The 23,384-nt window shown below is 44.1% G+C and overlaps 1 protein-coding gene across 1 annotated transcript in view; it reads right to left on the reverse strand.

The window, feature by feature from the left end:
* LOC120997557 overlaps positions 1 to 23,384 on the reverse strand; it is a 47,675-nt gene that overhangs the window by 15,609 nt on the left and 8,682 nt on the right. The window contains exons 3-5 of the mRNA XM_040427651.1: positions 19,888 to 20,041; positions 13,612 to 13,757; positions 8,135 to 8,311 (exon numbers count right to left, since the gene is read on the reverse strand). Coding sequence (XP_040283585.1) covers positions 8,135 to 8,311; positions 13,612 to 13,757; positions 19,888 to 20,041 — 477 coding nt within the window. The remainder of the gene's footprint in view (positions 1 to 8,134; positions 8,312 to 13,611; positions 13,758 to 19,887; positions 20,042 to 23,384) is intronic.

Below are 23,384 nucleotides of genomic sequence, written 5' to 3' on the forward strand. Positions count from 1 at the left end.
GAACAATCATGCGCAAAAGGGGACTTATCCTTACATCTATACCTTTTAGACTTCAGGGCATTACCCAACCCACTTCCTCTCTGATCAACTTTTTCATATATTTCAAAAATGAAGGGGACTCTACCGCAATAGTATTTTCTATGCAGCAACGACAGAGTAGTTTAACATAGGAGGGGGCAGTTTGGGCTTACATAGCCCACACTCCTTATGCTTTGCCTTAGCCGCCGCCTCTTTCCTGGTATTATCCGGCAAGACAATATGCCCCCATAAACACATGTTAAGGGTAAACCATATACCATACATAACCTCCAAATCATACTGCAAATGCAGGGGTAGACGGTTCTTTGTGCGTCTCTCCAGTGTCTTCCATGTTGCCAGAGGACAAACAAACGCTTTGGATCCGCAGAAGCACAGCAAGGATCCCCCAGGCTGCTCCAGCTGGGCTTAAGTGCGGTGAAAATTTTAATTTCCCGCGTTCTCCTCTACAGGGATGAAGTATCGCGATACCAGGGATGGGGAGGCGCACACCACGTACTCCCGCGTCTTCAGCCTAACTGGCCACCCAGAGAATTTACCCCGAGGCCAAAGGTACCAACCCCTTCAGGGAGCGCATAGCGGGGAACTCAACTGTCACGCTCCGCAGCCCAGCCGGCATAAAAGAATAGGGAGAAAAACTACTCTCCACCGATCACTGTAGGAATCCTCTCCCAGGAAAGGAAACCACTAAGGGATGGAGAGGCCCCTCCTTCTTAAATATCTGTGGGTTTACTGTCCTGGGTGGAGGACCCTCTCTCCTTGTGGTGTCATAGGACTAGGGGGAAAAAATCACTGACTCCAAATGCAGTGAAATGTTTAGTTTTTTTCCTCTGAGATCTTGGGGCCTATCATGGTATCAGAGCCTGGGTCCACTGGAGGATCCTGCGGTTTTCTGGTAGTCCAAGTTCGATCGTGCCAGAGATGTCTGCCTGCCACGTAAAGCTTAGCTCTCACTCTCCCACGCACCCACCAACAAGATGCAAGCGCAAGGGCACTTGGCTACATTAAGTCCCAATAAATAAAGGTGCAAAAAGGCAGGTGAATACAAAACCTTTTTATATTTTTTGAGTGTTCTGCCTTTTTGCACTATATAATATATATATTTTTTTTAATAGGTCTCTCCTTAGGAAGAGACCTGTCAATCAACTAAAACCAAGCGAGGAGAAGCCAGCAATATTTTATTAAAGTAAGTTTTATCTGAAGTACCACAGTCTTCCAGGAATTATTTTACAATCACAATGTAGGTACGTGTCAGTGAACTATATATATATATATATATATATATATATATATATATATATATATATTTTGTGTGTGCCGTACTCCTCCCACCAGCTTCCTATCAGGGTAGTGTGTGCTGTACTCCTCCCACCAGCTTCCTATCACTGCTATCAGGGTAGTGTGTGCTGTACTCCTCCCACCAGCTTCCTATCACTGCTATCAGGGTACTGTGTGCCGTACTCCTCCCACCAGCTTCCTATCACTGCTATCAGGGTAGTGTGTGCTGTACTCCTCCCACCAGCTTCCTATCACTGCTATCAGGGTAGTGTGTGCCGTACTCCTCCCACCAGCTTCCTATCACTGCTATCAGGGTAGTGTGTGCCGTACTCCTCCCACCAGCTTCCTATCACTGCTATTAGGGTAGTGTGTGCCGTACTCCTCCAACCAGCTTCCTATCACTGCTATCAGGGTAGTGTGTGCCGTACTCCTCTCACCAGCTTCCTATCACTGCTATCAGGGTAGTGTGTACTGTACTCCTCCCACCAGCTTCCTATCACTGCTATCAGGGTAGTGTGTGCCGTACTCCTCCCACCAGCTTCCTATCACTGCTATCAGGGTAGTGTGTGCTGTACTCCTCCCACCAGCTTCCTATCACTGCTATCAGGGTAGTGTGTGCCGTACTCCTCCCACCAGCTTCCTATCACTGCTATCAGGGTAGTGTGTGCCGTACTCCTCCCACCAGCTTCCTATCAGGGTAGTGTGTACCGTACTCCTCCCACCAGCTTCCTATCACTGCTATCAGGGTAGTGTGTACCGTACTCCTCCCACCAGCTTCCTATCACTGCTATCAGGGTAGTGTGTACCGTACTCCTCCCACCAGCTTCCTATCAGGGTAGTGTGTACCGTACTCCTCCCACCAGCTTCCTATCACTGCTATCAGGGTAGTGTGTGACGTACTCCTCCCACCAGCTTCCTATCAGGGTAGTGTGTACCGTACTCCTCCCACCAGCTTCCTATCAGGGTAGTGTGTACTGTACTCCTCTCACCAGCTTCCTATCAGGGTAGTGTGTACCGTACTCCTCCCACCAGCTTCCTATCAGGGTAGTGTGTACCGTACTCCTCACACCAGCTTCCTATCACTGCTATCAGGGTAGTGTGTGCTGTGGAAATATTACTTTCCAGCTTTTGTTTTATGGTAAGAATTCCATATTTCTGCCATAACCAACATTTTCTGTTTTTGGCCATAGCCTTTACATACAGAAAAATAGAATAATTCAAGGTCTGCTTTGGGAATCAAACCACAGACCTGTTGCATGGCAGATGGGAAAGTGACATCTAGACCACAAAGCTCCACTGCTTAGTAAAAGTAGATTTTCTGTGGTTCTACTACGCTATACATTATGCAACACTTCTAGTATAACTATAGCATATTATATTATACTGTTACTTTTCTGAAATGGTTTTTCCTGGAAGGAAGTGGTAGGGTATGGACAGGAGGGCAATAATATTTTTCCCAAATATAGGCATGTAATAGATTTATTAAAACTAAAAATTGACAATTATAAGGTGCATTTATAGAGAACTTCCAGAGCTCTGATCCTAAGAGACCAAACTACAGGTCATGTCCATGGAAAACTGCAGGGCAAGAAGCCAAGAGGAGGGCATTTGTGCAGGGGAACAGAGCTAGGAAACAATATGCAATTGAAAAAAATACTTATCTGCAAATGCTCTACAGAGTGGGATAGCTTTACTAACTTTGCAGTGCATTTGCTTTAAAGAGGTTGTGCCATCTGCAGGCAGCAGGTTATAGAACCTGAGGAGCTGAGCAGATTGATATATAGTTTTGTGGGAAAAGATTCAGTATAATTTGTAATTTATATCTCTGCTTTTTCTTAGGAACGCCCCCCTCCCCCCCCGTTACCAGCTCTTAGTACAGAGGGGCAGCGTTATCAGTGACTGACAGCTATCTATGTATACAAAATTATATAGAGATATCAATCACTGGCGAAACCTCCGTGTACAACCGCTCATAAAAAACAGATATAAGTGTATAAATTACAGGTTTTACTGAATCGTTTCCCACAAAACTATGTATCAATCTGCTCAGCTCCTCCTGCACTATAATATGCTGCTTGCAGATTTTATTAGGATTTGTCACCACAAAATGCAATGCAAACTCAGAAAACAGCAGTAAATTAATTAACATTTACCCATTTTCTCCCCTGCTGCTTCCAGCACTGTGGTCTGGACTTTCCCGCTGAGGTCCGTTTTCCTGGCTGCAGCAGTGACATTCTATGCACACCCCACCATTGCTGCAGGCCCATACACTGTTGAGGCCGGTGATTGGCTGCACAGTGACTTGTGTAAAACAGAATGTATTCGCTGGAGCCAGAAATATGACTTAAAAGGGATTCTCTCACCAGATTTAACCCTATTAAGCTAGCTGACATTAGCAATGTGCTAATGTCAGCTAAACACCTAACTAGCCTATTCCTACTTTTATCTATGCCCCCGTTATGCCAGAAATCTAACCTTTATAATATGCTAATTAGCCTCTAGGATCGGGGGCGGGGGGGTTGTTCCTCCTCCTAGAGGCTCCGTTCTCCCACCTTTGTCGCCTCCCTCCAAGTCCTGATTGACAGGGCCAGGCAGCGCTCCCATCTGTCTGCCAGCCCTGTGCTCTGGTGAAATCTCGCGCCGTTCAGCATTCGTTGCAGGCGCGGTGAGGGAAAGACGCTCGCAGGCTGCCAGCTTCCTCACTGCGCCTGCGCCGAATACTGAACGGTGCGAGATTTCACCAGAGCACAGGGCTGGCAGACAGATGGGAGCGCTGCCTGGCCCTGTCAATCAGGACTTGGAGGGAGGCGACAAAGGGGGGAGAACGGAGCCTCTAGGAGGAGGAACAACACCCCCCCCCCCCCCCCTGCTCCTAGAGGCTAATTAGCATATTATAAAGGTTAGATTTCTGGCGTAACTGGGGCATAGATACAAGTAGGAATAGGCTAGTTAGGTGTTTAGCTGACATTAGCACATCGCTAATGTCAGATAGCTTAATAGGGTTAAATCTGGTGACAGAATCCCTTTAAAGAGAAATTGTCAGCAGTTTTATGCTGCTAGGTTATAACAGATCCAAAAAATAGTGGTAGGTTGTGGTGGCTCACTAGCAAGTAGTTAAGGTATGGTGCTACAAGCTGATATAGAGGGAATCACCCCACCCTCTCTTAAAAGGCAAATGTAGTAATAGGAAAATGAGCGAGCACTCATACACTTGGCAACCAAATTGACATATGCAGAAAATATTTATTAAATCCCCATAAAATACAAGTTATAAAATTTCTAAGAACAATGTAGCAATAATATGCAACATTACAATCACATATATTGTGGTAGATATAATCGATACTATAATCGATAAAAATATACGATAAATTGAATGGTAGAAAATTCAATGTTAAAATATTTGAATATTCGATACCACTCAATAGGGTCGATAAATTCAATAATATATATCACACCAAAAACTTCAAGTATATGCTGTTGTTTGGGAAAGAGGGGGTATTATCTTCTAGAGCTCTATCCCAATTTGAGAAACTGAATGTCACTGAAAATGTTGTAGGTGTATTCACTGGGAGCGCAACATGTTCATAAAGGACCACTGAGGAAGGGAGAGTGAATCTACCCAAAACGCGTATGGTGAAACAAGTGATGTACCTGCATTGTATGGCCATACAGAAGAAAATCTCTACAGTAAAGGATCAACTATTCTTATCGTCGAAAGCTGCACCAAAGGAAATTGCGGAACAGAGTGGCAACTCCCGCGAAATTCAAACCAGCTTGCTGTATGCCGGCAAATATTTAAAGCTCCATTGAAGCAATAGGGAGACAACAGACGCTAGACGGTAAGCCAAATATCGATTTAAAGTTTTCTTCGATTTAAAGTTTATATCGACCTCAAAAGGATCAGCTATAAGAGACTTTTCGCATTATCAGAATTCCTGTGGACACTTTATGAACATATTGCGCTCCCAGTGAATACACCTACAGCATTTTCAGTGACATTCAGTTTCCTAAATTGGGATAGAGCTCTAGAAGATAATACCCCCTCTTTCCCAAATAACAGCATATACTTGAAGTTTTTGGTGTGATATATATTATTGAATTTATCGACACTATTGAGTGGTATCGAATATTTTAACATTGAATTTTCTACCATTAAATTTATCGTATATTTTTATCGATTATAGTATCGATTATATCTACCATAATATATGTGATTGTAATGTTGTATATTATTGCTACATTGTTCTTATAAATTTTATAACTTGTATTTTATGGGGATTTAATAAATATTTTCTGCATATGTCAATTTGGTTGCCAAGTGTATGAGTGCTCGCTCATTTTCCTATTACTATAACAGATCCAGCCAATGATTCCCCATATTCATGAGTTTACAGCTGGAGCTGTGACCCAGCATTCTGCTAAGGGTCCATTCACACGTCCGCAGTGTTTTGCGGATCCGCAAAACACCGGGCCGGCACCCCAATAGAAATGTCTATTCTTGTCCGCAGCTGTGGACAAGAATAGGACATGTTCTATTTTTGTTGCTGAGCCGTGGATTGGAAATGCGGACAGCACACTGTGTGTTGTCCGCATCTCTTCTGGCCCCAGTGAAAATGAATGGGTCCGCACCCGTTCTGCATAATTGCGGAACGGATCCGGACCCATTCTACGGACCTTAAGGGGATCTGACACCAGTTTATAATGCCCTAAGGGTACTTTCACACTAGTGTTATTCTTTTCTGGCATTGAAATCCGGTGAAGGGTCTCAATACCGAAAAAAAAACGCATCAGTTTTGTCCTAATGCATTCGGAATGGAAAGCAATCCGTTCAGTATGCATCAGGATGTCTTCAGTTCCGTCCCTTGTACGGTATTTGACCGGACAAAATACAGCAGCATGCTGCAGTATTTTTTCCGGCCAAAATCCCAGAACAATACCGCACTTGCCGGATCCTGCATTAATTTCCATACAGATGTATTAATGCCGGACCCGGTATCAAGTGCTCCAGAAAATGTTGTATCGCCGGATCCGGTTTTCTGGTCTGCGCATGCACTGGGACATAGGAGGAGCTATTTTTGCTTTTGATCTTTAAATACTGGATCCGGTATTTCAACGGATCCATCTAACGGATACTGAAAAAAAGGCTTTCCGTTTGTACACGTTGCCGGAACTGCCTGCCGGAATAAAAAACCGCTAGTGGGAAATTACCCTTAGTTAGAACACCATAAAACTGGTGAAAGATTCCCTTTAAGCGCTGTGGGACCATAGCACGACACTGGAAGCGGAGGGGAGAAAATGTTAAGTATCGCTTCTTCTGTTATTTTTGACTATTTACAGCTGCAACTTGAGTTTTTATTTAACAATGACAGCCCCTTTAAGTGCACTAGAGGCGGAGCTTCACTGTGAAGTGCTCTCTGCATTGGACTGGTTCACAGCCCCTCCCCTCTGAGTGGCAGATGTAGCATCCAACCAGGAGAGCACTACAGTTGTGGCTCTGAGCAGAGGGGAGGGGATGTGGAGCAGCTCACAGCAGACAGCACTTCAGTAAAGCTCTGCCCCCAGTTTACTTCAGTAAATAGCATTTATCATGTAGACAAAGTTAATACAAGGCACTTACTAATGTATTGTCCATATTGCTTCCTTTGCTGGCTGGATTCATTTTTCCATCACATTATACACTGTTTGTTTCCATGGTTATGACCACTCTGTAATCCAGCAGTGGTGGCCGTGCTTGCACACTTGTTCTGCCCAGCTGGGTGAGAGAATCATTACAGATCACGTCTGCCTCAGTCTTGGTATTTCTGAAGTGTTTAGTGTGGTTATAGCACCATCTAGCGGTGTTAAGTTGTAATACACTTTGTTTTTCCTGTTACAAAGACTACTGCATTGTGGGTGGTGCACTGCATTGTGGGAGTGAAAAGCATTCTGGGAAAGAGAAGTCTCCAGTTCAGAGCTGTTCTATGCAGGTCTCCTTCTCAAATTCCACCATCCTTATAAAAATCATATCTGGTGAGAGATCTACCTTTGTTTCAGGGACATCATGTTATGCAGAGCTGTTCAGTCAGTTGTAATAGTTACTCAGGGAGTTGTTACTACTGTTAGCTAGATATGTAATCCTATGTAAAGGCAGCCATTTTACCATGTGCTTTCACTGTCAATGCAAAGGTTATAGTATCCACGCTTAATACTTATACATGTTATTTGTATTCTTGCAGTTTTACCAAACAATCCTGATTTACCAATAAATCATATATAATCAATCACATATGTACAACCTGTTGACCAATAAACAAGTTAGACTACAAAGAACAGTCCTCTTACTTGTAAGACAGTAATGGTTTATGCTGAATGTCAGACTTCACACTGTGTGAACATGTATGAAGACAGAACAACACTATACAAATAAGTGCTGGACTATGCACACTCACGTGGTCCCAGCCACCGGAGAGGCCTGTTATTTTTCCTATATTGTGCAAGCATGACCACTGCTGCTGGATTACATGGCGGTCCCCAACCATGGAAATGAGCAGTGTATGATGTGATAGAAAAATAAATCAAGTCAGCAAAGGAAGCAATATGGCCAATCACAGTACATTAGTAAGTCCCCTGTATTAACTTTCTCTACATGATAAATGTAATTTGCTGAAGTGAGATAACGCCTTTAGATACCAGAATCAGGCAGAATAAAAGTTCATATTCTTACCACTCCTGAGTTTGTTTGTCCTGCTTTCATCACCAGCCCCTACCTAAAGCTGTAAGCAGTCAGAACTGCTGCCAGATGCCATAAATAGTATAATCATAATGATAAGTCCAGTACCTGCGCCTGCAGATCAAAGGTAAGCAATGAGAAGCAAAGGCTCAGCATGTTGTACTGCAACTGGAGACTCTCTAGAGCACCTCCCACCCGAAATGCCATCATATTTTGCCCCAGTACCAGGCTCAGAGCACAGACGACATGGAACAGGCCGACAAGCAGGATTACTATGAATCGAGGCTGAGAAAAAAAAGACAACAGATCAATATGACAGAGGTGAACGGAGAGGCATTAAAAGTAAAGACAATTACCGGTATACAGCAGTTATCCAGGAGCCAAATATATATGATATATCTGTAGGATTAACGTTTCATCGCCTGGGGTCTGACCCCAGGGGGCCCCCATCAATCAGTAGAATGAAGGGTTAGTATAGTATAATAGTAAAAAGGAAGGTTCAGCGGCTCTCACCTGCCCCCTCCTTCACCTGTGAGCACGGAAAATCCGAGTCAGGCCCGGGTAGCATAGATGCGAAAAAGATTCAAGAAATCCAGCTCCACTTCGATAAAGGAATCTTTATTTTGCTTGCGGTAAAATCTCATCCAAATATGGTTACAAAAGGTCTTGTCTACGCGTTTCGGGCTACCGGAAACAATTCCAGCCCTTCCTCATGACACAGTAAGACATTAAAAGTGGCACCTTTTAAAAGGGAAACTGCACCTGTTTTCACTAATTGTGTTCACATGACTGCAAATGCCCTCAAAAGAGTGCCATGCCTCTGAACAACTCTTCTCATGAAAATAAAAAGAGAAAAAAAAACATACAATACATATTGCAGCTTCCATTTTTTGCATGTAATTAAATAGACTGCATGAGTTGTGTTACAATTAAGGTACGATTTCATTTGAAATACTCTGTCATTTGAAGCTGAAACAAAAGTCTTGGAGATCGACATATGCGTGCAACAGATGCACTTATGATGTCCGCACCTGTAGCTCCCTTTGGTCTTAAGCCAGACTGGTTGCGATTTTTTCTTTTCCTGGTATAGGCTGGGGCTGAGAGAGTTTGCGATGGTGGGCGCTCTTCTAGCTGCACATTGAATCCCATCTGCAACTATGTCAGTCCATTCCTTGTCATATGCCAGGACAGGAAAATGTTTTTTTTATAATACAACATGATCACTTCATGAAATGAAGGCTTTACAAGATATGAAATCGAGGGGGGATATTGTGATAAAACAATCTGATAAAAGGGGTGGGGTTGTCGTATTAGATAGTGGTCTTTATAAAGGACCCAAATTGAATCTATGCTTAGTGACACCACAGTGTATGTTACTCTTAGCGACAACCCCCTCTCCTCTTTTCAGAGGGAACTGAAGGATATTCTGGATCTGGGAATTAAATCAGGGTTCCTGACCAATAGGGAATCTGAATACATTTATATCGTATCTCCCGTCGTCATTCCGGTATTTCATGCACTCCCCAAGACACACAAAAATGTTTTTCCACCTCCCCTTAGGCCCATTGTGGCAGGCATTGGGTCATTCTCTGAAAGAATCTCCCAATGGGTTGATTCCATACTCCAACCGCTTATACCACTCATACCTGGTTTTCTTAAAGACACAGCGTCCGTTTTACAAATAGTTGAGCAAATTGAATGGTCCTCTAATTAACATAGTAACATAGTAACATAGTACATAAGGCCGAAAAAAGACATTTGTCCATCCAGTTCGGCCTGTCATCCTACAAGTTGATCCAGAGGAAGGCAAAAAAAACCTGTGAGGTAGAAGCCAATTTTCCTCACTTTAGGGGAATAAAAAATTCCTTCCCGACTCCAATCAGGCAATCAGAATAACTCCCTGGATCAACGACCCCTCTCTAGTAGCTATAGCCTGTAATATTATTACACTCCAGAAATACATCCAGGCCCCTCTTGAATTCCTTTATTGTACTCACCATCACCACCTCCTCAGGCAGAGAGTTCCATAGTCTCACTGCTCTTACCGTAAAGAACCCTTTTCTATGTTTGTGTACAAACCTTCTTTCCTCCAAACGCAGAGGATGTCCCCTCGTCACAGTCACAGTCCTGGGGATAAATAGATGATGGGATAGATCTCTGTACTGCCCCCTGATATATTTATACATAGTAATTAGATCTCCCCTCAGTCGTCTTTTTTCTAACGTGAATAACCCTAATTTTGATAATCTTTCAGGATACTGTAGTTGCCCCATTCCAGTTATTACTTTAGTTGCCCTCCTCTGGACCCTCTCCAGCTCTGCTATGTCTGCCTTGTTTACAGGAGCCCAGAACTGTACACAGTACTCCATGTGTGGTCTGACCAGTGATTTGTAAAGTAGTAGGAATATGTTCTCATCACGGGCATCTATGCCCCTTTTGATGCAACCCATTATCTTATTGGCCTTGGCAGCCGCTGCCTGACACTGTTTTTTGCAGCTTAGTTTGCTGTTTATTAAAATTCCTAGATCCTTTTCCATGTCAGTGTTACCGAGTGTTTTACCATTTAGTATGTACGGGTGACTTGCATTATTCCTTCCCATGTGCATAACTTTACATTTCTCAGTGTTAAACCTCATCTGCCACTTATCTGCCCAAGACTCCAATCTATCCAGATCCCTCTGTAGTATTATACTGTCCTCTTCAGTGTTAATTACTTTACACAGTTTAGTGTCATCTGCGAAAATTGATATTTTACTATGCAAGCCTTCTACATGGATCACAGCGGATGTTGTCTTTATACAGTAATATTCCGCATGAACTGGCCATACGATCTTTAGCCTGGTTCTTAAAGACATATGGGAATATTACTGCAGGCTTGCAGGAATATGTACTTTTGGTGGTGGACTTCCTCCTCAGGAGCAACTTTTTTATGTTCAACAACAAGTTTTATCTTCAGATATCGGGGGTGTCGATGGGGGCCAAGTTCTCTCCCTCCATAGCCAATATATTCATGGCATGGTGGGAGAGGGGCTTTCTCCTTATCGACACCCACCCTTTTCAGGCATCACATCAGGTGGTATGGCCGTTACATTGATGACCTGATCCTAATCTGGACGGGTGATGTGGCGGCCATACCATCCTTCTGTGGTTATATCAACTCCTGTGTGGACACTATTTCCTTTAGTGTCCACCATGATATACGGGAGGTTTCTTTTTTGGATTTGCGCTTGAGGGGGGATCCCTCCACCAATCAAGTCCTCACATGCACTTATAGAAAACCCATGGCAGGGAATACCACACTACATGCTACATCTTGTCACCCTAAACATGTCATAGCCAATATACCAAGGGGTGAGACAATACGTGCAAGAAGAAACTGCACGGATGAAAAAAGCTTCATGATTGAGGCTGAAAATATCTCTCACAGATTATATAAACGAGCGTATGGCACAAAACAGGTTGAGGATGCAATACGACAGGTGTCAACTATTGAAAGAGGATCCCTGGTTTATCCAAGACAGGAAAATGTGCTGAAGGGGGGTGAACCCCGCAGTACAGTTACTAACAGAAACAAAAATGACAACAAAAACTCTAAAAGTAATAGTAACAGGAAGAACAATCTGTCACACAGTATAGTACAGAGTTTAAAACAAATATGTTGTATTATAAAAAAAACTTTTTCCTGTCCTGGCATATGACAAGGAATGGACTGACATAGTTGCAGATGGGATTCAATGTGCAGCTAGAAGAGCGCCCACCATCGCAAACTCTCTCAGCCCCAGCCTATACCAGGAAAAGAAAAAATCGCAACCACTCTGGCTTAAGACCAAAGGGAGCTACAGGTGTGGACATCATAAGTGCATCTGTTGCATATGTCGATCTCCAAGACTTTTGTTTCAGCTTCAAATGACAGAGTATTTCAAATGAAATCGTACCTTAATTGTAACACAACTCATGCAGTCTATTTAATTACATGCAAAAAATGGAAGCTGCAATATGTGGGGTGTACCATCAATGCCAAAATACGCAAACACATTTCTGATGTGCCCCACCATGGCAATCGCAATGTATCTGCAGCCAGTCTGCATGTTGCTGTTTGCCATGGTGGGGACACATCGGATATGGTGGTGCAGGGCATAGAATGAGCTTTTTTTCCCCAAACGTGGAGGAGACCACAGAAGAAAATTACTAAATAGAGAGTCCTTCTGGATTTTTGCATTAAATACGCACCAACCAGATGGTCCGAATAAACGTTTGGACTTAATCCTGCAACAATAATCCACACCTCCAGAGCCCACGTAGCTTCCATATTTAGGAACATAATCTCTCCTTTTTATTATATCCTATTATTTTCCTAGCCAGTATATACCTTATGTGTTTTTTGCATAGTTTCTTTTACTGTGTATTGTATGTTTTTTTTCTCTTTTTATTTTCATGAGAAGAGTTGTTCAGAGGCGTGGCACTCTTTCGAGGGCATTTGCAGTCATGTGAACACAATTAGTGAAAACAGGTGCAGTTTCCCTTTTTAAAAGGTGCCACTTTTAATGTCTTAATGTGTCATGAGGAAGGGCTGGAATTGTTTCCGGTAGCCCGAAACACGTAGACAAGACCTTTTGTAACCATATTTGGATGAGATTTTACCGCAAGCAAAATAAAGATTCCTTTATCGAAGTGGAGCTGGATTTCTTGAATCTTTTTCGAGTATATAGTATAACAACAACTACTGCCTTGCCTCTTGGCTTGGGAGTGTCAGACAGTATTTTTTTTTATTTCTTGTGAAAGTTATTTGCATGCTCAGATTTTTGTAACTTCCACTCACTTTAACATTCAATTCCTCCGGTACTGTACTCTGAGCAACTTTCAATTATGTACATCTCACTATAGCAGGCGTGCCCGCCCCGTGGTGCATCGCAATAAAGGTCCTGTTTTCCCCTGTAACTTGGCTCCCTTGGATGCCCCAGCTACAGTGGAAATAGTGCAAAATACATTTAAAAAAAAGTGCTAGTGTCCCCCAGAGGTCTTTCAATGACATTTTTGGGCACCACTGGCTCACTATTGACTATAACAGGATCGGACAGGGATCCAGCCGATCTGCGGCATATATGCTGGGCTTCGGTCTGACAAAAACGACTGTCCTTTTTGCCCAGCTGAAAGCCCGTTGGATCCCACTATAGCCAATGGGGATCCGGCAGTGTACAGTGGTATCCGGCTGTTCCTCTGCCAGAAAAGACTACAGGAATTCACAACGTGTATGTGAAAGGAAAGCTTCTGATATACAGGCTAAATGTGCCTACAGGGGCACGTTAGCCAGACGGAGGCCTCTTTTTGGCTGGTATACATCAGCATACACTGTATGGTGTCCGTCATAGGTATCCGCTTAATATATATGTCACGGCATATAAGTTAAATGGAGGCCATAAACGCGATGTAAGCAGAAGTTGGTTGAAACCGGTTTCAGCAGATTGTGAAGTGCGAATTTTGCCACTCTCTTCTTCTATCGCTTTCGACAAAAAATCTAACCTGGAATTTTCATCCAGAACCCCATGAATTATGGTATTGGGCTGGCTCTGTAAGAAAACACTCACCTGTATATCAGGTTTCGCATCTTTAGAGAGTACACTAAAGTTGACAATTGAACGAATCATTTCCAGTAAGATGGAAAGCACAAAGACGATAAGTTCCTGGCGGTTCTCTTGCAGGATGCCCCGGGTGACGTAATAGATGCAGAACACTGATAAAAAGATAAAGAATTCTAAAGCTGGCCATACACAATACATAGAAGTGGGTTGATGGTTGAAAAGCAGTTGAGCAAACATCTGGTCGACGATCATTTCTGAGACACGGCCATACATACTTCAGTCCATATTGTACGTTACAGTTGTTCAAACTGACCATACATGTTCAATGAAACAGGGCGATGGGCGACAACTGGTCACGTGATGCAAGGGGAGCAGGTCCTCACTGCAGCCTGTGATTGGCTGCATCGGTCACGTGTCCTCCCCCGTCAATAGATGCCAATTTCAGGGAGCCCTGGAAGCTACCGAAACCCAATGGCGGGGACTAAGCAAGTATGATCACCACCGCGGGTCGGCCACTCTGGCAGGTCTACATTAGTCTCAGAGAAAGGCAAGGTAATGTAAAACTGACTGAGAGCATTGCCTCTATGTACCCTCACATGGAAATGACAATCATTGAGCGGCTGCACAATGCTGGGGTCCTCGGTTGGAATCTGACCAGGGCCAATATCTGCATGTTCTCCCCGTGTTTGGTGGGTTCCTTCATGACTCCAAAAACACTGAAAGGTTAACTGGCTTCCTAAGACAGTGGCCCTGGTAAAGTGGTACGTGTCTCAAAAATTATACTGCGAGCCTTATTGGGGACAGGGACTGCTGTGAATGGGACAAACTCTGTACAGCACTGCTTATCTTCCCCACAAGCCTGTATATTTGGCACCCGCAGATAGAGCTACCTCCTCCCTGCAGCCCTATAGAAGAGCAGTCTTCCATTCTTAGAGAATGACAACAGAAACACATGAAGGACATGCGGGCTATGCAATTCACCAACACAGAACTGTAGGTTCACTACAGGGTATTCTGATAACAAGAAATGATCCCCTATCCATTAGATAGGGGATAACTGTTAGATCGATGGGTGGGGTTCTGAAAGAGTAACTTCTCGTTACCATTACTGCCCTTTAAAAGGTAATCAGTTTGTTTTACAGGAGATTGTCCTGAAGAATTCGTTGAATTAAGAGAATACCCGGTATTGTCAGTTTTGATATAGAACACAAGACTTATGAACCCTTATACCTGGAAGATGTTCTCTGTGGTTCAGTACGTGACAAAAACAGCTTGTTGACAGCTTGTTTTCTTAAGCAGGTTTTCATTTCATGATTCTCAAATGATAATTTGCTCCAGGGCTCTATTCTAACCACTCCACCCTCCCAAAGACAGTGAGACTACATATCAATAAAAAAATAAAAATTAAAACTCAGCTAAGAGGAAGTATTGTAAAAATAATTTAAAAAATAAAATGAAGATTTTTGTCTAAAAGGGAAAGTCACGGAGGGCGCGCCGCGGCCCTGCATTCCTTGCTATGTGGCCGCTCACTCAGCTATTTCCATTGACCCCATTAGAGTAATGAATGGGAGCGGTGGCCGCGCAAGCATGGTGCACCCTCCATGACTTTTAAGGCTCCGTTTAGGAGATATGTGCGGGTCCCAGAGGTGGGACCCGCACCTATCAGGCAATGGGGGCATATTCTAGCAATATGTCCCCATTTTCTAAAAGATGGGAATACCCCTTTAAATGTAAACCCTTTCTCCTGAATACAAGTTATTTCTTTGAAGAAAATCATTTACTGAATTGAGTCTTGGTATTTTTTTTCAGCTTAATTAACAAAAATAAGAAAATCGAGAATCAAATCAAAAATCGTCCATAGGGTTGAAAAAAAATATATATTTGAAAAAGGGTAGCGAATCTGCGCAAACTAGACAAGTGGTAAAAGGTGAAACCATTAAAAGTGCAGCCTGTCAGTATATGCTCAACACAACTAACAAAGTCTGCGTGCTGTCTCTTAGCCCACGGGTGTTCACACTTCTCTTGTTATGGCGATATACTTCAGTGCTGAACGCAGGTACCGCAATGCTCGTTTCTGCCCATTATTCTAGAGCTGCAGCCTTAAGAAAAGATGCATACATAGTGCTCACCGCATATAGATACAAATAGTCGCACTTTGTTGTACTTACAATAAACTTGTTGTCTTAATCAAATCACATAAAATATCACTGCCCGAACCGGGTTTCGTTCCGCTTCGTCAGGGGCGTGCCGACATTCACTTCTGGTACGGGTGCATTTAAACCTCCTCATTCGGGACGTCACGTCCACGAAAATGAACTCCCTCATATTATTATAGTGGGGTATTTTTCAATATAAATACATTTCCATATCTCTCAAGAAAGGCCGCCGGACTAAAAGTACTGCATGTCCGACTTTTTAGTCCGGCGGCCTCTCTCCCCGTGCCGGAGCTCCGCCCCCATTATAGTCAATGGGGACGGAGCAGCGGTCCGGCGGCACGGCGAAATAGCGGCAGGTCGGATCAGACATGGTGAACAGCCTGTCGGATCCGTCCTGCCGCTAGTGTGAAAGTAGCCTAAGATGTCTTAGCCGCAAATTTTACAGTTGTCAGGAGAAGTTGTCATGGAAGTCTGGGCCAGATGGAGAAGAAAAGGAAAGAGTGTCTGAAATAATAAGATACGCCCCTTGTGAGTCACTGGATTTATAGAGGAGTTGTCACCTCTCGACATTTTTGTTATAAAAATATTTTCTTGCACAAAAAGTCTCTGTGTAGCCCAGTACTAACTGACAACTGGTCAAGAGGATTTCTCCCTACATAGTCTGATTCTATCAGCCATCATTGGACAGTATGTAGGGACACAGGCCTTTGACAAGGGGAATAATAACAGCACATAAAGGTGGTATTGACTATAGACAGCATGGCAAGGCAGCAGCAGAAAATAGGGGGGCACAGGTTTAGGAAACAGCTTGGAGCCCGTCTACTTAATCCACCCTGGACTGCAGGTTAATTTACTGCATTCTCTTTACTCAGTTCTTTTATTAAACAGTTATAGGAGTTGTCCGTGGCTTTCAATTGATAACCTACTTTTCAAAATGAGGACACATGACGAGGAGCATCAATGTGGTAACTGAAGAAGGTGCAATATATTATTGGAAAAAAACAAGTAGAAATCAGTTATATTATTTTGTCAGGGCTTCTCCTTGGCATTTTTTTGGCTGGCAGGACGCCCTTAGAGGTTCCCTAGGTGCTGCCACTTTCAATTGCCTTTGAGTCCTCAGGACGCGTATACAATTACAGTGTCACTGAGCTTTGCTGTGTCATAGCAGCATATGAAAGGTTTTGATTGGTGGAGGTCTCCGGAGGAGACAGAATTGAGATGGGCTCATACACTTTCTATTGAGCTTGTGTCCTGCAGCGAGGAGAGGGGTCGCGCCATTTGAGTGCTTCTCTTTCCTTGTTCTATGACTGGTACTCAGCATATCAGCACTCAGACCCCACCGATCAAAGCTTTTCATGTCGTTCTGACATGTCAAACGTTTTTTGAAAGTACAATGACGCTTTAAAGACTAAGCCTTTCACTCTTGTAGGCCAGAGGCTACTTCAGGCCTCAAGCCTACAAAGTGTTTTGACTGCACTGCAGGCTGGTGCGATGCAGTGACATCATCACACCCGCCAGCACCAGGCCAATGACAGCACAATATATATTGCACCAGAGGTCGCAATAACGCCTGTACAAGCGTCCTTGATGCCTGTTCAGGCTATTTTACTCCCTAGAAAAAGACTTAGGCCACTTTCACACTCGCGTTTTGTGCGGATCCGTCATGGACGAATCCGTTTGTATTATCTTTAACATAGCCAAGACGGATCCGTCTTGAACACCAATGAAAGTCAATGGAGGACGGATCAGTTTTCTATTGTGGCGGATTGTGTCCCCACTGCAGGCAGTGTTTTGGTGTCCGCCTCCAAAGCGGAATGGAGACTGATCGGAGGCAAACTGATGCATTCTGAGCGGATCCTTTTCCATTCAGAATGCATTAGAATGCAAATTGATCCGTTTTGGACCGTTTGTGAGAGCCCTGGAAACGGATCTCAGAAACGGAAAGCCAAAACGCGAGTGTGAAAGTAGACTAAGGCGTTCCAATATGCCTTAGACTTTTCCCTGAAATGTACCAGCGTGCAGCGCGCTGTGAACTGCACAGGCAGCGCAGCGATGCTGCCTGTGCCTGAAATAACCAATAGCAAATCTCCTCACAGCAAGGAGCTTCGCTACTTCGCTATTTACTTCTGTTGTTCTACTCCGTTAGATGAGCAGAATCATGAAAATAACGGAAGTACAAGATCGGGCACATAAGGGTGGGTTTTTGTCATACAGTCAACATACACAAAAACTGTATACATTAACGGATAACTCAGACAGATGCCACACTGTGGCATCCATCACCATGGAGTTCTATTGTAAAAAAAAAAAACAACACTTTTTTGCAGGACTCTGCAGGATGAGAAAGCGTAGTATACCACGTTTTTCTATCCTGCAAAGTGCAGCAAAGAAAATACACAGGTAAACGTATACTTTTTTTTCTTTTTTTACAATGGAATTCTATGGGACGGATGCCACAGTATGCCATCTGTCTGAAGTGTCTGTTAGCATATATACATTTTTTGTGTACATTAAATGTATGACAAAAACGTGATGCAAGTCCAGCCTAACTGACAAGAAGCTGAACAGACTCCGCCGACTATGAAGGAGTCAGGTCTTTTTGACAGAATCTGCAACAGTGGCTCCAACGAAGATGTGAACCAGTGTAGGCCTACGTATTTGTATTACCGCAACGTTCGTACTCCTCCTCGGGTAAAAATACTCCTCAAAAATTGTAAGAGGAGTATTTGTACTCTTCCAGAAAAAATGTAGTGCGACCGCTGTATTGCACACAATTATTATTTGATAACTAATATTCTATTATTGATTGTTCATAGTCAAGCAATGTCTTTGCCTAGTCCTGGAGAGAATAGATAGAACATATAATACATTTTATAGTCATATTTTACATACTAATAATCTGCTTAATCCCTTAAAGAGGTTGACCCATCACATACACTAGGGGGGCATATCTCTAGAACGGAGCCCGCAAAGTGAAATAGAGCGTACCGTGCATGTGCGGCCGCCCTCCATTCATTTCTATGGGACTGCCGAAAATAGCCAACAGCTGGCTCAGCTATTTCTGCCAGCCCCATAGAAATGAATAGAGCGGAGGACTCGCTTGTGTGGTGCGTTTCCCATTCATTTCTATGGGATTTCTAAAAATAGATGAGCGCGGCCGCGCATGTGCGGTCTTCTCGCCTTCACTTCATGGGTTCCGTCCTAGAGATAGGTGCAGGTCCCAGAGGCGGGATATGCCCCCAATATATAAAATGGGCCAACCCCTTTAAAGGACCAAGTCAATCTTGGAGGCATTGTTTTCATTCTTTCATGCCGTCCTTCAAAGAGGCCAAAACTTTATTTTTCCATCAACAAAGCCATACGAAGGCTTGTTTTTGACCGGGATAAATTGTATTTTTTAACCGCACCATTTAAAGAGAATCTGTCATCAGCGACCTCCCTATCCAACTGTTTGCATAGACACACAGCTGTGACTCACATGATTAAAATGGCGTTTTCATTTTGTATATCCGAGGCTCCATTCCCGAGTTAGGACACTTTTTCCTAATATGCAAGTTATTCCTTTGATGCAACGAGGGCGTCACCATTGCTCCGGTTGCACCCAAGCTCCACTCAGTTCTGTGGTCAGTCCGTCCTTCGCTGCTTTCCCACTGCCACGCTCTGTCAATCAAAGCAGCCAGAGAGGAGCTGACCACAGAAAGGAGTGGAGCTTGGGTGCAACAAGAGCAATGGCGACACCCCCATTGCACCACAGGCCTAACTTGCATATTAAGATAAAGTATCATATCTTAGGAACACAGCCTCTGATCTACAAAAGAAAAACAGCGTTTTAATCAGGTGAACCACAGCTATGTGACTATGCAAACAGTTGGATAGGGAGGTCACTGGTGGCAGATTCCCTTTAATGTTCTATATGATGTACTGAAAATCTGCTCAATGCACCCCCTACTGGTAACAACAAGTAGCAGATCAATTCATAACCTTCTAGTAGCAATAACTCAGGATGAAACTGAGTATATGAAACAATGCTCCAGCATCATTATTACATGGGGAATAACAATTATTAAAACAGACATGTCAAGAGAGGTGACCTTAAACGAGTGACCACAACTACTAGTGCACTTACCTATCCCTATGAGCTGTATGAGAGACACGGTTGAGTCTTCATTACTCTGCTGCACGAGATTGGAAATGGTTAAGCCAAGAACACATAAGAGAGAGATGATGGCCACACAGAAGTAGGCTTTTATCGGCCATGGAAGCTCAGTCCAAGGCTTGACCTGTTAGAATACATTAAAAATAAAACGTCATTAATGCTAGAGATTATCTTGGCTTGCAGACCCCTTCAGATCAGTTTATAAAGCGACCAAGGCGAATATTTAGAGCAGCACAAGGCTCAGCGAGACCAAAAGGGCAACGGCACCAGCAGTAATCACTGGTATGGGAGGTCAAACTGACATGCATCCAACCATGGTGGTCATCCTGACCTCTGTCAGCACCTTTCTGTACGAAACAGATGTTCCTGCATCTAACTTATAAATGTAATTGTCTGTAAGGGAAATGGTTAGAGAATTTTTTCGCTGAAGAAGTTTGACCCTGAACCCCTCATTTAGGCCACAGGATCTCAATAAAGACATGTCATAAGAGCCTGAACAGCGAGAGTCTGGCTGATGAGACCAGTGAGCTGGTGGTGGAAATGTCCTCACATGCATGGTCATTCTCCTGCTTCTGTGAGGCCTTTTTTTTTTTTAGCATCTCCGTACTTTCTTGCTAAAAGTTTGAGAATAAACAGACAAGTCAAGAGAGGTGAGTGACCATCATCCCCCATACTGTGTACCACAACTACTAGTGCACCTACCTATCCCTATGAGCTGTATGAGAGACACGGTTGAGTCTTCATTACTCTGCTGCACGAGATTGGAAATGGTTAAGCCAAGAACACATAAGAGAGAGATGATGGCCAGGCAGAAGTAAGTTTGTGAATGAATATAGCCCTCTAGTGGTAAAAGATTGTTATATACGTATATGGAGCATATTGTGTTTTTCCCTCAAACATTTTTCTGTGGCTTTATCCCTCACCAGCTGATCAGCTGAAAGAAGGGACCTTTATTGTGTACATCAGCGGTCCCTAACCGCCGGGCTGCTGGCCAGGACCGGGCCCTGCAAGATTGTTTGCCGGGCCGCGGCAATCAGGGCCGTCTTTCATTAGTACCGGAGGACCAGGAAGCGGTGAAGGATCTGTACTCACCGCTTCCTGGTCCTCGGCTCAACTGTGCAGGGCTGCGCACAGTGTGTGGACGCTCTGTGACCTCACACTGTGCGCCGCGATACACAGCCGACAGCAGGATGAAGAGGCTCATGATGGTTAGGAGCGGTGGCGTCCAGGAGCAGGAGAGGCAAGTGTTTTTTTTTTTTTTTTTTTCACTGGGGGCTGACGGCTTTGCATGAGGGCTGATAGATGGCTAAAGGTTGGGGGGGTTGATCTGAGGCATTGGGGGTCTGATCTGAAGTCTGATTGACATTGGGGTCTGATTAGGGATGTCAGCAGAGGTCTGATTAATATTGGGGGTCTGATTGCTGGTCTGACCTGAGGTGCAATGGAAAATATATTTTTCTTATTGTTCTCCTCTAAAACCTAGGTGCAACTTATAGGGCGAAAAATACGGTACAGTGCAGCAGAGACCCTAGTCAGTTTATATAGTCGTTATATAGTGTTATATATTTTAATATGCACCTTGTGTTTTGTTATGCGTGTGAATCAGTCAGCGCCGACTAGCACCACTAAGCCCCGCCCACCCCCAAGCCCCCTCCCCCCAACCGATCCCTGGGAAAATTGTCTTGCATGAAACTGGTCTTTGGTGCAAAAAAGGTTGGGGACCACTGGTGTACATAACACTGCCAGCACCCCGCCCTCTGATAAATATTACTGCCAGCACCCCGCCCTCTGATAAATATTACTGCCAGCACCCCGCCCTCTGATAAATATTACTGCCAGCACCCCGCCCTCTGATAAATATTACTGCCAGCACCCCACCCTGATAAATATTACTGCCAGCACCCCGCCCTCTGATAAATATTACTGCCAGCACCCCACCCTCTGATAAATACTAGTGCCAGCACACAGCCCCCTGGTAAATAATACCGCCAGTGCACTGTCCCGACATGAAGTGCTTTAATTTATGCTTTCACCGACTTTAGAACTAAAGTCAATGAAAGCAATATAAAGACACATGCCCTTAGTGGAGTGTGCCAGCAGCAGGAAAAGTCAGAAGTGCAAATGATCTCCCATAATTTAAGAGTTTTCTAGACAATCCTGGAGAAGAAATATTTGCAGACAATTCTACCTTCTCATATTTTTGAAAACTGTATCGAGACCCCCTTGGACACAATGACATGAGCTGTGGCGCCATGCCAACCCTGGTCTATGGTACAACCACAGCTCCTCCAAGTGAACATAAGAAAGCGCCAGGGGAGAAGCTGCAGGGTGGTCTCACAAGCCTCACAGCCCCTCCAACAATAGGTGGAGTAAGGGTCCATTCATACGTCCGCAAAATGGGTCCGCAACCGTTCCGCAATTTTGCGCAACGGGTGCAGACCCATTCATTTTCAATCGGGCCGGAATGTGCTGTCCGCATCCGCATCTGCGGATCTGCACTTCAGTTTCCGCCAAAAAAAAAAGAACGTCCTATTCTTGTCCGCAATTGCGGACAAGATTAGGCATTTTCTATTATAGTGCCGGCGCCCGGCGATATGCGGTCCGCAAATTGTGGAATGCACATTGCCAGTGTCCGTGTTTTGCGGATCCGCAATTTGCGGATCCTTAAAACACTTACGGACGTGTGAATGGACCCTTAGTGTGTGCTTGAGAAGACAGGTTTTAGATTTATAAACAGACTAGTAGAAGGACCCGGCTTTGCACGGATATATTTCATTTAATGTTTGTAAGTGTTATTAAAAGATATCGACAGTATCCCCCAGTCACGTCTACAGCACCCCGCCCCTTTAACAGTGAACTCCACAGTCTCTCACCCCTTAACACTGACCCCCCACAGTGCCCTGCCACTTTAAAATGGGACCTTCACAGCAGCCTGCCCCTTTAACAGTAAGTTTCACAGCACCCCACTCCCTTGACAGTGACCTCCTCAGGGGCCTGCCCACTTAACAGTGACCTCCACAGCACCCTGCTGCCTTAACAGTGACCTACACAGCAGTTGCCCCTGCCCCCTTAACAGTGACCTCCACAGTGTCCACCCCCTTAACAGTGACCTCCACAGACTATCATTAAAAAATGTTGCACAACACATGTAGCAGTGTAGTTGTGCCCTATGTGTCGTGCGACTTATTGTCACACGACACATGTAGTCGTGTAGCCCTAGCCTAAAGCTAACCTACAGCAGTGAAGAAAAATGGCTGGGTTGTTATGGAAACCTGGAGTAAAACTGTGTGTATGTGGAGACTTAGGGCCTGCGAGCTTCTATTGGCTGATAAGGGACACGTGACTGTGTATGGCAGTTGGGATATGAAGAGAAAGACTTGCAGGCTTGTATTGGCAAATGCAGGTCATTTTTTGGGAATATCTCAGGAACGGTCCTAGAGAGCCGAGACCCGGTCTAAAACCTTCCC

Source organism: Bufo bufo, chromosome 1 (assembly GCF_905171765.1).
Source record: "Bufo bufo chromosome 1, aBufBuf1.1, whole genome shotgun sequence".
Taxonomy (NCBI): Eukaryota; Metazoa; Chordata; class Amphibia; order Anura; family Bufonidae; genus Bufo; species Bufo bufo.